We start from the raw sequence: 13,840 nt of genomic DNA, 5'->3' as shown, positions 1-13,840 counted from the left end.
GGATGAGTTTGGCTGAAAAGCAGACTGTAAGTCATACGGCCTTGAGCCGGAGCCTTATCGGGAGTAATGGGGCTAAAGTACTTCGTCACCATAGACGTTAAATTTTATTTCGCTCTAAGACTCAGATGAGTCTCAATTTTGAGTTTAGTTCTTTAGACTAAGTATTCTTCAATAAGTTATACGAGCTCAGTCACTTATGCAGTACCCAATCGATGAGAAATAAAAATCAAGTGTATGGAACTGTAACCGGGTGTGACCAAGGACCAGGTCCGCTTTCCCCAATTATTAGCGTGTGAACTATACAGATTCTGCCGATTGTGTGCCGAACAGATCACGTGAAGCTCGGAAAATGGAGTCATCCATGATCCAGCTCAAATCCAGCTCGGTGAAACTTTTCAAGGGGTCAATTTCCACTTTTCACGGGTTAATTTCCCGCTTTCCTGGGGGTCACTTTCTTTTTTGGGCAAAGCAAGCCCCATCGGCACTCGGGAGCAATAAGGTGCAGGTCAAGCGGAGTTTCAAAAGTGTTTGAGCGTGATCAAGACGAGGCCCGGGACCCGAGTGCATCAAGTGAGTCTGACCTGCACTATAACATGCAGCTTGGTTCCGGATCATCCACGACTTCAAGTGTGCTTGGCACACAAGGAGTTTTCTGACTCTGAGAGCGGGACATCTATCATCCTTCACCTTCCTGAATCTTGCTTTGGACCTTAGAGTGATTCATCAAGTTTTACCAAGAAGACAGCGCGAGGACAACTCTCTCTACCTCCAGGACCAAAGCCCCTTCATTAATCCCTGGTATCATATGAACGCCGACTCTCGCATACAATGAATGGAGTGATATCTATAGCCTGCTTTTGCTTTTGCTCTTGTTTGACACCCGATATATCCGACAGAGCTGCATGCCACCATATACACTCCGTATCTTCGACCAGGATGTTATCTCGTGACCTCTGGGAAGGTAGCGCGAGCGCTTCTTGAGAAGCGCTCAAGCAGTTATTCTGACATGACCCCGTTTTTCTACGATAGAACTACAAGTGATACGATTTTGTGCTTTGAGGCCTACTCATATCGCCGCCCCTCAATTACATTCAGGACGGTTATGCGAAACTACGGCCATGTGACATAGGCACAGGTGAGCATGGGTTGTAGACTGCTTGGCGTTGCTTATGCACCACATATTTTAGACTTTCGCCCTGAAGCCGCTGCTCTTAGTCGGGCTTCTCCATGGCTCTTTTAAGTATGATCTGCATCTGGAGATGCACTCGGCATCCATCGTCATGTCTACGGACTAAGATTTCGATTTTGAACCTCAGTGGACCCCCGGAATTATATCGTATGTAGCTCTTACAAGTACTGGCGCGTGTAGTACTGACAACTCGCAGGCGTCCCGTGAACTTCCTATGTTGGGTCATCCCTCGATAACGTGACATGGATATAGAGAAGCTAGACGGGGTGGATGTGTTGTTTCCTGCTAATGAACGTGAGTCCTTTATGGTTCGACGTGTGTGGTCTTGTTGGCGATTGCTTAGAAAAACGATGTTCGGTTTGCGATCACTTTACTTCCCTAAGTGATCTCTACTAGACACTGCGCAGTACAACGCCGCTCAACAGCCGCCGATGCCTACTTATATCACTAATATCGAAAACAAAAGTAAGGTGATCATTTGTCTACATTCGGCCGTTGAAATCGCAATTCTCTTCGAGAGTATTGCTGTATGAGCTTCGTAGCATCCGGATCGTCTACGATGAAGCACCAGAGCTCTTCAGCAGCTCCCGTCATATCCCGTAATGTCTGTGTGAGCTCTTGTGCCTGAGATAGCAATTTCCCTACCCTATTCTCTTCCGCAAGTTCTGCCTCTAATGTGCGGGCTTGCAAACTATGTCCTTCTAAAAGTTTCATGGCGTCCGAAATTATTGACAGTCGGAGTTGATAATCATTCGAGTTCTTCGTCAGGCTGGAGTAGAGATGCTCGAAGTAGTCCTCAGCATGAAGAGCAGTTGTCTCTGCTACTGCTGTTTGAATGTCTTGGATGCGTTGTCTAAGGTTGAATCCATCATTGTTGAAATAAGAAAGTGGCGGGAGCCCGAACACATACCGTAAATCGATGCGTTGGGAAGTACTGTCAGGCAGCGACTCGTGTTCACTCTCGCTATCCGATACGGATGTCTCTTGTTCGGTAACATACCCCTCGGGCTGTGGAGAATGCCCGATGCTTTGTATCGATAAGAGGAATGGAACCACGAAATAACTGAGCCACTCACGGTTGTGTGGCGTTCGCAGGCTCATGCTTTTTCATGCTCGGCTTGCGCGCACGTCGTGCTTTATATTTGGCTGCCATTTTCACACTTATTATTTTCTTGTTCCTGTAACGAATATCAATTGTTTCCGACTCGAGGCTGATCTTTGAAAACTGGCCTTTCATAGTAATCCTGTCTATATTTTCGCGCAGCAGCAGCTCTTTCTTCCGCCGTGGCATGAAGGCGGGGTCGACCCATGATAAAGAGTGCAGTCAGGTTGGTGAGAGATACGAATTACTCATGAGATACACAGCTAGGTACACTTAATTATGGGAGATTTATAGGGAGACTACTACTTATAAAAAATGTTAATTGTCACCGTCACATTTTGTGATGGTGGGTCACAAGTCAACGGCATGGATGTTGAATATTAATTTTGAACAAATATCGCAAGTGAGTACGTATGTAGTACGTATCGAATAATTAGACAATACTACCTCCACCGTGGAGCACTCCATGAATACTAGGATTATTGTCAAAGGTTCAATCAAGCAGCCTACTCATCATTTTCGAGGGGTAAGCTGTTGTGGCAAGTAAGTACTGTGTACAGTAATACTACTATTGTGGCCTACTGATAGGTGCCGTGTTGCCTTCTTGTTCCTGCAGGACTGCCGACGTCCATCATGCCCTCGTTGAACAGTGAGCGGTACAGAAGCAGCTCCGAAAAGCTGCTGCAATCCATGTGTCGTCCTGAATGGAGTGAGGCGGCACGGCACGGCCCGCGGGCTAGAACGATTGAATCCATCCCTTCCCGTCATCTTGGATGGGTGATGCCTATGACTTATACATTGACCGTCCCACTTCAAAGTGTTGGATCATCGAGCCACTTAGGCCTTAAACAGATGGGGAAATTTGAAATCGAGTGAGTGTCAAATACCCTTGGCCTATCTGATTCGTAATAAGAGGAGCAGAGGGCTGTGTGGACCGGCTATGCGTATTAGCAAAAATAGAGGCAGTGCTCAACGGAGTCCCGCCAATCTCATGGGTCTCGACGTCAGAACTCCTACAGGAGAGAAGGCTGAGTTTCGTATGACATCATGTTCTCACGGCATGCGCTCTTCCAGATCGTGACATGAATCCAAAAGTTCTTAAGGACAGCAAGGTGCCTGTATCAATTCCCGTGTCATCGGTCGAACGGTTCATACCGCAACATATCCCATAAAGCAGAAACACGAACTTTAATCCCCTGTGAGTAGCATCCTTTGCGCTGCAAATGTCATAATTCAAGGGGCTTCATAGCTACTTCTTCTATTTATCAATATCGTCGTAACGTGCTATATGGCTTCCACGGGTACCGACAATATTCTAGATAGCGCCAAACGCATGCGGATGCCTCCACAGCGGCAACGCTCACAAAATCAGGTACATCCCCCTCCCAGCACATCACGCCATCCACCGCTGGCGTCCATTCAGGCTGGTCATGTCCAGTTCCACCCTTCGAGCTCTAGTGGAGTCCAGACACAAACTCAAGCTCCACAGGATACGTCCGGGACGCGTGTTGACAATATTCCTCACGCAAACGTTTCGCAAGGAGGCAACGTATCACCATCGTCATCCATAGGAAGTTTACTGCGACACTACCCCCCATCATCATTCCAGCCGAATAACTATCCGGGATATACATTATCCCAGCAGCCACCTCCATTTCCAACGGCTCACCCACCAACCTATCCATATACACACGCTCGTGGATATGCACCGCACTTTCCTCTGGAGTCTGGTCCATATCAACAAAATCTACCGGGATTCGGACCCATGATTCAGGCGCGCTCACCATATCACACGGGCGGGCTTCCATATACGTTGGGCAGTAATTCTGGAATGCATTCCACCGCAAGTAGTCCCACAACTCACTCTCCGTTACCTGTGCAGCAGCCTCCTCCAGGCGCCTCTGGTTCACTACAATACCAGCCTGTGCGCTATCCCAGTCCATACACTCCTTACCGTTACAACCACGCATATCAGCCAAATCCATATCAGTGGCATTACCATTCGCCTGTCCCGCCTGGATTTAACGAGGGAATCCCCATGCATTATCAGCCTCAGTACCAAATAAACTTCCCTCCCTCGCAGGACTCTCCTTCGTCCGATTTGGAGACACATTTTTCTCAAGTCTCCATTCGTGGTAGCCCTACTTCACCTGTACAGTCGACTGCTTCATCGGCGGTTCTGCCTGTAAGGCACCTACCTCAGGTTGCATTAACAGCTCCCTCATCATTATCGGCATCAAATTCTCCCAAAATATTTGCTCGCACCGAAGGTCATGCTTCACCCTCAAGACCACCGAAAGTTAATTCTCCGTCTTGTTCTCATTCTGAACGTCCCGCTGTACGTCGACCCCATCATCCCAACCCCCCCTCCCACAAATCAGAATGGGTGATGTGGATAGGGAATGTTCCAGGTGGGACCACCCACGACGAACTCTGGAGGTTCCTGAAACGCCCTCCTGTGGACGATGACTCGTTTGAGTCTGAAGACAATGGTATTTCATCGATTTTCTTAATCTCCCGGTCAAACTGCGCATTTGTCAACTTCAACACGGAAGAGCACTTACGGCGCGCAATCGTGCAGTTCAATGGGCAGCACCTTCATCCACATGAACGGCGGGGTCCACGACTTGTTTGTCGAGTACGTCGCAAAGAGGATGATCTGCGTGCTGGGGTAGGTGGGCAAAGGGGAGTGGGCATGCACACTCGCTATATCCGTGAGCAATCTCAACAGGGACAAATGGATAACCAGGTCACTCCAAGTGAAGACGATCGGTCATCATCTACCGGTCGCCGTTCGAGCTTATCGAGTGAATCAGGGAATCCACTAGCTGTGGCTGCGCCACAGTCGATGGATGAGGAAGCTGCCAGAGCTCACCAAGGTTCGCAACCCGGAGACAGTGTCAAGGCTCAATCAAATAGCTCCTATGCGTCGACGAACTCCAGTTTTTTGTCCCGGCATTTTCCAAAACGCTTTTTTATCCTCAAGTCTTTAACACAGGTTCGTTTTTCTAGAGGATGACCAAGTCTGATTTATTTTTGATGCTTTGACCTTGTAGTTCGACCTAGACTTGAGTGTTAAAAACGGATTATGGGCAACTCAGAAGCATAATGAGGCGATTCTTGACCAGGCTTACCGCACTAGCAGCGATGTTATCCTGATATTTAGCGTGAATAAGAGTGGGGAATTCTATGGATATGCACAGTATGTACAGTTCCATGTTTGTTTTTCACAGTACTGATTTTTTGACACACAAGCATGGCTGGCCGAATATTGAAGGGCGAACACAGAGTTTCGTGGGCTTCGCATGCAGATCCCTCGGCAACCTCTGTGTCCTCGTCTCGGCGCGAGCCTGGCAGTCCTAGCCCACATGTTGCCACCGATCATTCTTTCTTCACGCCATCAGAAAATCGTCTCGTCGAGGAATCGCCAATGCCTTTCACTCCACATTCTGGAGGAAGTCTGAGTAGCAAACCTTCTCCTATGGAGCCTCATCGATCATCTGCACCAGCTGCACTCGGGCCTTGCCCACCACGGGAAGAGTCTTCAGCTAAGAAGTTGAACCTCCGTGAAAGCAGGAAGGCCATGACAGCCACTGGATTAATATCCAGGGATTTTGTAAATGTGACTCCCGAAATTGTGCTCGACAAGAATGCACCAGTCCGGGCGTTACGGAACCAGGAGAGCACGGATGGCACTAAGTCGGTGATATCTGCCTTACAATCTGTGGAGGAAGAGAATAATAGCATAGGTAGCGATGATGGCAACACTGGGGAAGAACAACAGAGAGATGATGTGATGCCATCGATGGCAGAGAACGCTGGGAACGACGAACAACAGGCTTGGGGGCAGCCGTTCAAGGTGGAATGGCTCTGTACTGAGCGTCTTCCTTTCTATTCCACTCGGCACCTTCGAAATCCTTGGAACCAGGACCGGGAGATCAAAGTCTCCCGGGATGGTACGGAGGTTGAGCCAGGGGTGGGTCAACAACTTTTGGAGCAGTGGCGAACGCTCGCGGCTGCTCCGGTGGTAATGGAGACAAGCAAGTCGCCCGCTGCGGTGGATCAACGTGCAGCCAAGCCCACGTCGACACTCCCACCGGCAACGGTAAATTCAGGAAACTGTGGGCAATCTTAATGATCAGCACGCTTTACATGGTCTCAAGGACAATGTGAAACTACAGCAGGCACTAATCATATGAATCATACATAGACATACATCATTCGTTTGACTCATTCACCTGACTCTTCAGATATTTTACGACTACAAGATATACTTCGATCTTCACGCAACAAGAATGGCCTTTTTTAGTTTAGGTATACTTACTTGGGATTGGGACATGTGGTTTGTTATTCTTGGTCTAGTGCATGTCCGTAATGATACTTTCTGATCACTATATCCCGAAGTTACGCATATCTGATATGCAAAGCCGGTCTTGTGGGTAGCCAGACCTTGCCAATGGGAAAGAAAACGGTCGACAAGATTAACTTGGTGACAGACTGTGACAAATCACCGCTTTTGAAAATTTTACTTGTCCTCTTCGGTCATGCGATCACAGCTGACTGTGCTACTAGCTGGGTTGCCCAGGATCTGAAATGGTGAACAGAACGCGTACAACACGGTAGAACCCAGACTCTGTCCATCGTAAGAGAGCCGAGAGAACAAATGCAACCAAGCGCTATTCCTCCGATGATTTTTTGGGCTACTAGCTTGAAAAACAGTCCTTGGTTGTATTTGGACTCCTCTGTGGGCTCTCTTCGACGCCCACTACCAGTAATGGATAGAGAGTCTGGGTGGAACCATGACAGGCTTAACAAATAGTAGTAAGCTTCGATCATCACGTCGAATCCCGACTAGCTGCCAGGAAATTTCTTCCTCCGTGTCGGGTCTTAACAGGCTCAGATCAGCAAGCAACAACCCGTAGTCAGCCTATGATGATCCTTAATGGCTGTATACGTACCGAGTGCGACTCGGAACCAGTACGACAGTCCTTTACAGACGCACACCTCGGTTTTACAGTCATGACAGCTGCTTTTTTGGTTAAAGAGATTGTAGCAGTACGTACTCGAACAACTTTGACAACTTTGATAGAAGGCGTTCCAGTTGGAGATAAATCCAACGCCCAGTCAGTCGGAGCTCAAAATCAGGGTCTCCGTACTCATCGTAGCTCCAAGCAGCGCATGATGTGAGTGATACTCGTACGACTCTCACTTGACTTCAATTGATGTATTATGCAAGCGCAGCCCTGAGCGTGCGGTATGTACTAACGTATAGTATGTAATAATGTAGACAAAGGTCGCCTCTAACAATCTATCGTGACAGACATCAGACCTCAGACACCGTCCTCTGCGTTATCGAATCGTGCCATGCCCTGACCCAATCCGTCACTTGTCCCGCAAGTAACGTGCCTTCTTCTTCTCGCTTATTCATTTCAACACCTAACATACCTTTCCTACGCATTTCCGCTTTCGCATTGCGGCCCAGCGACCATGCCTCCTCCACAGCAGAAGCCCAGTCGCCAGCCTCATAAGCGACTCGGGGGAGTTCGATTCCGACTCCCTCTTGTGCGAGCAGGAGCTTCAGGCCATGCTCTTCCACGAAAAGTGGACGTGAGACATAAACGAAAGGCGTGCAAGAATCGACGCATTCCGAAACTGTTCCATATCCCTGTAAGAAGGCCGTTAGCTAAGAAAACTATAGATATGACACAACGCACCAGTTTTCCGAGCAGAACGTCTGCGACAGCTGTCAGATCGGGCATGTAGACGTACTTCGGAGCGACAAAAAACCTGTCGGGAGGATTTTCGTCTGCCCCTTCCTGCCCCCATTTTGACACTCCACATACAATCGCGATCCAAGACGAGTCCGGTAACAGCCGTGCATCGAAGTCATTTACGGCATGGTCAAGCATTATGTCCGAAACGGAGGTATCGAAATATGAGCGGGTGACGTCATTCTTCAAACAAGATTCTGTTTTGGTTAACATCGCGCATAACTTGTCAAACGTAGGGCTACGCTCAGGCTTGATGACAGGAGGGGCGCTGTGACAGCAGTGTGATGTGTCCGTTTTGCTGAGAGCATCGCTGCAAAGAGGGATCTTTGACATTTGTGGGCTATCAGTGATCTGCTGTAGCCCCGTAGGAGGTGTTCTGTATCCTGGACTTGAGTTACCCGTGCTGCTGCTGCGACTGGAAGTGGGCCTCTGGAAGACCTGTCCGCCAAATGAAACGATAAGAATCTTCGTCTCATCTGGATTGTGTAGATGTTCAGGGACACCAAGCGACGAAAGAAATCGGGATCGACCAATAGGCGAGTAAACTGTGTCTGGTCCTTTGCTAATACCACGAACGAGAAGAGGAGCTTGGATGATGCTACGTGCAAGCGGTTTCTTAGGGTGCAAGTCGGCGAAAGGTATCGAAGGATGGAGTAGGTGTGTATCGGGTTTCTGAACAAGATGAGATACAATCTCATCTAATAGCGTGTTGCTGCCCTGGTCAGTCCAGGGTGGCGCCGGTAACGACGGGGAGGTTGAGAACGATGGAATAGGTATACATCCAGGAAGTCGAACAAGAAGGTCCGCGCAGCGGTAACCATTATATATTTGTTGAACCAAGGGCTTAAGCTCTCCGTCTGGGATCGGATGGTCCGAATTGTGGTTATCAATCAAAAGTTCATCTCCTAGAGGTGTATCGACTTGGTCCACGAATTTCGTTGAAAGGAAGCTGTACACAGAGTCGAATGTAAAATTTGAAATGAGGATAGAAGGCAACCCCGTGGCATTTGCGGCAAGACTAGACAACTGATAAGCACAAGGATCTACCACGATGGATTCTGAACTCACCATCCAAGGAAGGCAGCATCGCTAAGAACACAGTCAGCCTGTACGTCGAAGAGCCACTGTCGCTCTTGCTCCAGAAGAGATTCTTTGCGTGCTAAAAAGGACCTGAGAGCTTCAACACTCTTGTGACGGTCGACCCGGTATCTAATGATCTAGCGGTTAATGAAATGAGTCAATTGTAGGTCGGTACACACTCACGCCACAGGCTGTACAACGACTGGGTCAATCTCGGCGAAGCGATATAGGACCCCGAGACTAATGCTGTCATTGAAAACATGTTTTGGAGCAGACGATATTATGTGTATTGTCGTCCGAGAATCCAGGTTAAGGAGGTGGCGAGCAAACGCGGATACGCGTGTCGCATGGCCATAGCCTATAGAAAGAAGAAGTGAGGGATCTTATGACACTACTAGACGACGTTGAATGCGTACCATGTCCAGAGCAATAGTACGCGAAAACGAGTGAATCCTTCATGGCGTGGAAAGGGGAGCAATGAGGGAAGACTCTGCTACGTCGGGTCTTTATAGACATCGTACTCGCTAGCCATCCTAATGGATAAATGCAAAGCGGCAGATTTGGTTGCGCTTAAGCCTTAGACTGCCAGTGAGGTCTTGGCATATTTTAGGTGTATACAATGCGTCACAATATGACGTTTAGAATCGCTTGGAAATCCCAAGTTGCATCGCTGCTAGGCGACGAAATCAAGCTAATACTTACAGGTTAGTAGCGCCCGGACCGGAATCATTTTTACGTTGACTGCTTTGATTGGTGGGAAGGACTCGGTTGCGACTGGAAACATTTTCTTGCACTGTTCGCGAGCGAGCCCATCCTCAGACGGCCGTATGTAGAGCGTATGTGAGCAGCCTGGAAATTGCGGAACATGTAATGTATGCCATTCTCGAGGCTTTGTCCAATTGTTGCCTCTAAGCCCTGGTTATCCTATTGACAATTTAGTAATGGACTATTGATGGATTACGAGAAAGACAAGCAAGCTTAAAGTTTCAATAGTACTTACCTCCCAAGGACAATAGAGGCAAATTTCGTGGATGAAAACCTGATAGATATATGGTGAAACGGGAATGTCATTTTCCAGGTTTTGGACTACATACGACACTCGTAGACGGTTTGCCGAGTAATTGGGGACATGGGAGGCTTGTGGCAATGACTCGGATATGACGAAGCCTATCATGATTATCCATCAACAGATCAGATAACGGCATCAAGCCATCGCTTAATTACCGTAGTACGTCAAAAAGATCCTCAAGTTCGCGCCGAATGGTTGGCAAGTCAGAACACGAACTTCATCTTGACCAGGGAACTTGATGAATTCGACTGGACACTCTGATCATCGTAAGATGTTAGCGAGTTCCACATCCAGCTGGAATATATGATATTCCGACTAGAGGTTGAAACTCGCAAACATCTTACTAAATGTATCCGCTCGAGGCCGCGAATTGACCTGATCATCATGTACATCGCTTGTGCAAGACGATCGAGGAAGGAACACTTGCACAAGTATGTAAAGCGACTCAGATCGTGGATCCGAATTAGCGAGAAAGATGGATCAACAACGATCAACAACAACACATTATAGCATTAGTAAGCTCTTCCATATGCGAGGGAACGTGCAATGTCGAAGTAGCCGACCTGCACAGAACAACGTGCCCGAAGCATGATAAGGACATTGACTCATACTCGCTTGTTTCTCCCACATCCCGATACCGCCCGCATACAATCCTTGTTCTAGTGTGCATAATCGGAATTAATTTCAAATTCAACTTGAACTTATCGCGCATAATCATGTACAAAAATTATGTTGCCCTCCCTTGAGATGTAATTGTACAACTGACCGAGCAACTCGCTTCATGCGCTGACGTCTATTACGTCTGCAAGCTTGCGTGCAGTCATGTCCGGGTATCGGGGAACGACACGGCAAGGAAGAGATTTGGGGTGTCTGGTTTATCTCAACGATTAGTTCACGGTACTCGCTTGGATGATAGCATGGAACAAGATACTTACGAAATGAGTCCGGTGGACCATTGGAAGACAGGGTCTACTTCTTTCCCTTCATTGTCCAATGGTCTCATGAAACGGAATGTTGCTAGCAGAGATACTATGGAAATCCACAAGGAAGCATCAGCGAAGTACTTTCCAACACATACTCGGCGCCCGAAGCCGAAAGGAAAATCGACAGTGTCGTCATTCAATTGTCCATCAGCCATGAAAAACCTCTCTGGTTTGAATTCATCAGGATTCGGGTATTTTATTTCGTCCTTTGACATGGCCCTGTAGCAGTTGCCTTAACGCAACTCAAGGCCAGCAAGTACTGTGACGCACCAGATATTTGCCATAACAATTGCACCTACGTGGTGGTTAGCAATGAAAGTGATGCTATATAGAAAAAACCAGACCTTTGGGGATGTAATAGTCATTGTGCACATCGCTGTCCGTCGTGTAATGCGGTAAACCTAATTTGTCACATGTAAATGTAAGGTCCTAACATACGATGCAGGAGATCGACCCACCAAGAGGGAACACTGGATGCCATCTAAGCGTCTCGCGCAAGACTGCTTCTACATACGGCAACGAAGGCCGGTCTTCAAATGTAGGGAGTTGGTCACCTACAACTGCCTCAATCTCCTCTTGTGCACGTTTCTGTGCATCTGGATAGAGCATCATTGCAAGAACAAAGATAGTGAGCGTTGACGCAGTCTGATTATCCGTCAGTTCGTGGGAAGCACGTTGATGTTGATAAGCAGCACCGACCGTTTCAACTCCAGCTATATACGACATGTATTAGTAGCGTCACTCAGGAGATAAACCGTGTCATACCAATGAATGCTGTAGCAGAAGACGACTTCAGCGCAAGCTCGAATTCGTCCGCATTACCATGCGTTTCTAACCGCTTCAAAGACTCCGAGATCATACACTGATTCGAAGTTGCAGTCATCTACGTCTTAAGTTGATATGATTAATTCTTGTTCAGGACATGAATGCTTACTGCACGTTCTCGTGCATAGTGAAACGGAATATTAATCATGGCGGTAGCATTCCTTTGTGATTGGATAGCGAGTCTTTTGAAACTCGCGCCGGGAAACCAAGAAGGCAGTCTCAGCACTACGTTAAGTCAGAGATAACTTTCTGGAGACGTAGACTGATAAAAACTTACGAAACGGAAATGACTCCAGGATGGCTGAAGTCTGGGGGCTTGCCAGCTCTACAAATACCTTGATCGCCTTTTCAGCGGCAAGTACAAGCGGGTCGTCATTCGGCTTCGCCTCGTAATCGTATACGGCAGACATGATCACGGAAGAGGCGAAACTGGGATCACCACGTTTTTATCATTAAGCTTGCCGAAGGACAAGATAAGATATCACTTACAGTTCAATTTGGCGCTGGTAGTGCTCGGGGGCTTCTATGATGCCCTGCAACAGCTGACGGGCTTTGCGAAGTTGAATAGGCAAGTAATCTTTTGCCGCCTCGGGTCGGAATGATTGATGGAAAATTCGTCGATGCAATCTCCATTCATCAGAATATCTTAACTGGGCACTGTTAAACTCAGAACCGGTTCTATGAAAAGTGTCAGATATGAATATATAGCATGTTGGATGTTGGTTTCCTTACGCCTTTGTGCTATGGACTGGTGGCCTATCGGAATAAATACTGGAGCGATTTTCCAACAGTGCTTTGGCAACTTCCTGCGATTGTAGAACAATAATTTGCCGTCCAAACAGCTTGCAGTAGATGACGTCCCCTTAAAAAAGTAAGGATATTTGTTTCTTGGAAAATTGATGGACTCTACCGCGTGTCGATGCCCACTGAGTGAAACTGATCCATGGCTGACTGCCGTTGAGGTCGAGCAGGTTACCTAGCACCGGCAAGCCCTTGGGGCCTGGGGGAAAGGAGAGTTTGGATGAACTCTTTCGTCGAACTCGGTGAACGGCTAGAAAAAGGCATATGATGGCAAAAAAAACCTGAAAGGTCATGAGAGAGGAAGACATCTCAAGCGATGGTAAAGATCCACGCCTCAAGAGTAGCTTTAATACCTTCGAAGCATCCTAATCGAGTCTAGAAAAAAATTGCCGCCAAAATCATATTAATAACATGCCTTTCTGAGACAGACAAGCCAAGTGCCCAAATCCTATCATGACGGCCTGCACTCGCAGCAACGGATGAAGGAAAGGTTAGGTCAGGTTTCACAAAGAATTTTCCCGATCTGTGTATTTCCTGTTGGCGCAGCATGCAATGTATACGATTATACATACTTGTATTAACGTCAGCGACAATAACGCCTGTCTCCCACGAGACATCCCTACGAGTCCCTGCAGTGATTCTGCTGTCAGCTGCCTGAGCCTTGGCTTGACACTTCATCAAAGGGACGAACTACTACTCACGATGACCAACTTAAACGCAAATAGCAGATGAAAACCGAAATTATGGCAAAGTAGATGTGTGTGGCGAAAGGGCGGTGCGGACTCGGAAACTTGACATTGAACAAGCCCCCGATGCTATCACTGGCTGAATGAGTGGCTGATATCACAGGGATACGACACATTCGGTCCACGCCGAGTAATAATACGAAACCGAGCTGTTACGAATTGAGTAATGAAACCTGCAAGATTCGTTTCCGATCTTAGTTGGCCCTCCAACTGAACTCTATCACTGAAGTACCCATTAGGTAGCACTGAAGTTTCGTGTTATCGCAAAGTCGTC

General features: G+C 47.7%; 4 protein-coding genes across 4 annotated transcripts; 1 reads left to right on the top strand and 3 right to left on the bottom strand.

Moving 5' to 3' along the window:
- Positions 1-1,663: 1,663 nt before the first annotated feature.
- Positions 1,664-2,480, bottom strand: F5891DRAFT_976663 (uncharacterized protein; the record flags this gene model as incomplete). The annotated part of the gene is made up of 3 exons (XM_041376636.1): positions 1,664-2,042; positions 2,100-2,216; positions 2,266-2,480. 3 exons carry the CDS (start codon positions 2,478-2,480, stop codon positions 1,664-1,666), a joined length of 711 nt encoding a protein of 236 aa, XP_041230689.1.
- Positions 2,481-3,126: 646 nt separating this feature from the next.
- F5891DRAFT_1010949 (YT521-B-like domain-containing protein) lies at positions 3,127-6,884 on the top strand. Its single transcript, XM_041360645.1, has 5 exons — positions 3,127-3,163; positions 3,366-3,489; positions 3,541-5,289; positions 5,348-5,493; positions 5,547-6,884. The coding sequence occupies exons 3-5, from the start codon at positions 3,580-3,582 to the stop codon at positions 6,424-6,426; spliced, it is 2,736 nt and encodes a 911-aa protein (XP_041230688.1). The 5' UTR covers positions 3,127-3,163; positions 3,366-3,489; positions 3,541-3,579; the 3' UTR covers positions 6,427-6,884.
- A 439-nt stretch (positions 6,885-7,323) lies between these two features.
- Positions 7,324-9,815, bottom strand: F5891DRAFT_1010946 (uncharacterized protein). Its single transcript, XM_041360644.1, has 5 exons — positions 9,559-9,815; positions 9,326-9,500; positions 9,131-9,271; positions 8,006-9,080; positions 7,324-7,956 (listed from the first exon to the last, which is right to left on the bottom strand). Exons 1-5 carry the CDS (start codon positions 9,656-9,658, stop codon positions 7,615-7,617), a joined length of 1,833 nt encoding a protein of 610 aa, XP_041230687.1. The 5' UTR covers positions 9,659-9,815; the 3' UTR covers positions 7,324-7,614.
- A 1,175-nt stretch (positions 9,816-10,990) lies between these two features.
- On the bottom strand, positions 10,991-13,113 carry F5891DRAFT_944332 (cytochrome P450; the record flags this gene model as incomplete). The annotated part of the gene is made up of 12 exons (XM_041374538.1): positions 10,991-11,081; positions 11,147-11,413; positions 11,465-11,489; positions 11,539-11,595; positions 11,653-11,839; positions 11,894-11,907; positions 11,960-12,077; positions 12,129-12,244; positions 12,297-12,448; positions 12,509-12,697; positions 12,752-12,881; positions 12,930-13,113. The coding sequence occupies 12 exons, from the start codon at positions 13,111-13,113 to the stop codon at positions 10,991-10,993; spliced, it is 1,530 nt and encodes a 509-aa protein (XP_041230686.1).
- Positions 13,114-13,840: the final 727 nt, after the last annotated feature.

This window comes from Suillus fuscotomentosus, assembly GCF_016647785.1.
Source record: "Suillus fuscotomentosus strain FC203 chromosome Unknown F5891scaffold_8, whole genome shotgun sequence".
NCBI classification, from domain to species: domain Eukaryota; kingdom Fungi; phylum Basidiomycota; class Agaricomycetes; order Boletales; family Suillaceae; genus Suillus; species Suillus fuscotomentosus.
This window is presented reverse-complemented; position numbering and strand designations above follow the sequence as displayed.